At 49.3% G+C, this 3,014-nt stretch overlaps 1 protein-coding gene across 1 annotated transcript in view; it reads right to left on the reverse strand.

Annotated features, from left to right (window-relative positions):
- ZNF114 (zinc finger protein 114) overlaps window positions 1–3,014 on the reverse strand; it is a 9,117-nt gene that overhangs the window by 3,180 nt on the left and 2,923 nt on the right. Inside the window, exon 2 of the mRNA XM_011946546.1 lies at window positions 2,442–2,568. Coding sequence (XP_011801936.1) covers window positions 2,442–2,568 — 127 coding nt within the window. The remainder of the gene's footprint in view (window positions 1–2,441; window positions 2,569–3,014) is intronic.

Below are 3,014 nucleotides of genomic sequence, written 5' to 3' on the forward strand. Positions count from 1 at the left end.
CTAGTTTTTTGTATTTTTTAGTAGAGACGGGGTTTCACCATGTTAGCCAGGATGGTCTCGATCTCCTGACCTCGTGATCTGCCTGTCTCGGCCTCCCAAAGTGCTGGGATTACAGGCTTGAGCCACCATGCCCGGCCTCCATGTGCAATTTTAAGGAGAAAAGGAACAGGCCTTTCTCTGGGAAAAATGAATATATGAGAGGATGGATAAAAGTCAAAAAACATAAGCTCAGCCAGGCGCGGTGGCTCACGCCTATAATCCCAGCACTTTGAGAGGCTGAGGTGGGTAGATCACTGGAGGTCAGGAGTTTGAGATCAGCCCGACCAATGTGTTGAAGCTCCGTCTCTACTAAAAATACAAAGATGAGCCGGGCATGGTGGTGTGTGCCTGTATTCCCAGCTACTCGGGAGGCTGAGGCAGGAGAATTGCTTGAACCCAGGAGGCAGAGATTGCAGTAAGCTGAGATTGTACCACTGCACTCCAGCCTGGGCAAGAGGGTACCTGTTTTTTCTTTCTTTTTTTTTTCCTTTTAAATTAAAAAAAAACTTTTTTAAGACAAAAAAGAACAGGGTTTTGTCATGTTGGCTGGTCTGGTCTCGACCTCCTGGCCTCAAGTAATCCTCCTCCTGCCTGAGCCTCCCAAAGTGCTAGAATTACAGGTGTGAACCACTGTGCCTGGCCTATAGGTCTCCTTAGCTGCTCTGTAGATAACAACTTGAAAATTACAAAGCATTAAGTTTTCACTTTGAGATATTCCTTCAGGTCCTGCATTCTGATGAAATGACTACGCCAACTGGTCTGAGGAATGCCGTGAGAAACTGACGCACCAAAGAATGTACTTTCCTCATCCTGACAATTTCATCCCCCTTCCTCTGACCAATCAACATCTCCAATTCTCCAGTCCCATGCTCTTCATGATCCCCTTGAAAATGAGAGCAGTGGCTCATGCCTCTAATGCCAACACTTTGGGAGGCCGAGGCGGGCGGATCTCTTGAGATTAGGAGTTCGAGACCAGCCTTGCCAACATGATGAAACCCCGTCTCTACTAAAAATACAAAAATGAGCCGGGTATGGTGGTGTGTGCCTGTAATCCCAGCTACTCGGGAGGCTGAGGCAGGAGAATTGCCTGAACCCAGGAGGCAGAAGTTGCAGTGAGTGGAGATCGCACCATTGCACTCCAGCCTGGGCAACAAGAGTGAAACACAGTCTCAAAAAACAAAAAAACGAGAACCCCAGAACCACTCAGGGAGAAGAATTTGAGCGTCTCTTCCCATCTCCTCAGTCAGCACCAGATAATCATGAAACTTTCTCTGTTGCAAACCTTGCTGTCTCAGTGGTGTGAGCCCGTGGCTCTGTTACCATGCTGCTGGCTTACAAACCTGTTGGTCCTGTAAGGTTCACATCTACCTGGCACTGAGATGCATGAATGCCTGGACAAAACTGCCCTGCACTGTTTTCAGACCACTTCTTGCTCCAAATGAGAGGGCAGACTGGGTTTGCCTAGTTGAGATCCTGTTCACTGGGCAAGCACGTGGTGTAAAGGAACTATGCCAAGACTTTCCGTGAAATGGACACAAGCTTTGGTTTGCTGGGGTTCCGAAGCTGACAATGTGTGGACAGAAGAGCAACAGTGGTCCCTCTACTTTTCTCATCAATGCACTAAAACTCTGCCAAAAGGGCTCAGAATGACCCTTTTCCTGTGTACCATGTTCACCTACATAAGGATCCCCCAAAGTCTGTTCGATCACCAAGAGAATAAAAATGTAATGCATGCATTAGTTGGGCGTGGTAGAGCACGCCTGTAATCCTAGATACTCAGGAGGCTGAGGCAGGAGAATTGCTTGAGCCCAGGTGGCGGAGGTTGCAGTGAGCCGTGATGGTGCCACATCACTCCAGCCTGGGTGACAGGGTGAGAACCCATCTTCATGAAAAGAAAAATAAAGGCTGGGTGTGGTGGCTCACGCCTGTAATCCCAGCACTTCGGGAGGCCAAGGTGGGAGGATCACTTGAGGTCAGGAGTTCAAGACCAGCCTAGCCAATGTGGTGAAATCTGCCTCTACTAAAAATACAAACAAAAATTAGCCAGGTGTGGTGGTGTGCACCTGTATTTCCAGCTACTGGGGAGGCTAAGGCAAGAGAATTGCATGAATCCAGGAGGCAGAAGTTGCAGTGAGCTGAGATGATGCCACTGCACTCCAGCCTGGGAGATAGAGTGAGACCCTGTCTCAAAAAATGAAATAATGAAATGAAATGAAATGAAATGATGCAGCAAAGTGATTTCCAGTTTCACGGTGAGCCCTACATCTACTACTTGGGGGGCAACAGTTCTGTCTCTGGAATTTAACCCAGTTCCCATTTTCCAATGCACTTCCCAGAACACGGTTCCAAACCAGCACTGGTCCCATCACGAAGTGCAGGAAGGGGGGAGGGGGCCTCCCTACCTATGAACGCCAGGTTCCTGGAGTTTTCCAGCATCACGTCTCTGTAGAGATTCCTCTGAGCTGGGTCCAGCAGGGTCCACTCCTCTTTGGTGAAGTTCACAGCCACATCTGCGAAGGTCACCGAGTCCTAAAACAGCACACACAGTTTGGCTTAGTGGGGTGTCCTGTTATCAGGTTGAACTGTGACCCCGTTCTCCACAAAAAAGGGTACGCTGAGGTCTTAACCCTTGGTACCTGCAAAGGTGACCTGATTTGAGAACAAGAGTCTTTGCAGGTGTCAATGAATTAAGGCGAGGCTGTGGCCAGGGACAGTGGCTCACACCTGTAATCCCAGCACTTTGTGAGGTTGAGGTGGGTGGATCACAAGGTCAGGAGTTTGAGACCAGCCTGGTCAACATGTTGAAACCCCATCTCTACTAAAAATACAAAAAGTTAGCCGGGCATGGTGGCAGGTGCCTGTAGTCCCAGCTACTCAGGGGGCTGAGGCAGAGAACTGCTTGAACCCAGGAGGTGGAGGTTGCAGTGAGCCGAGATCATGCCACTGCACTCCAGCCTGGGCTACAAAGTGAGACT

The sequence above is a fragment of the Colobus angolensis genome, unplaced genomic scaffold (genome assembly GCF_000951035.1).
Source record: "Colobus angolensis palliatus isolate OR3802 unplaced genomic scaffold, Cang.pa_1.0 Scaffold25, whole genome shotgun sequence".
NCBI lineage: Eukaryota > Metazoa > Chordata > Mammalia > Primates > Cercopithecidae > Colobus > Colobus angolensis.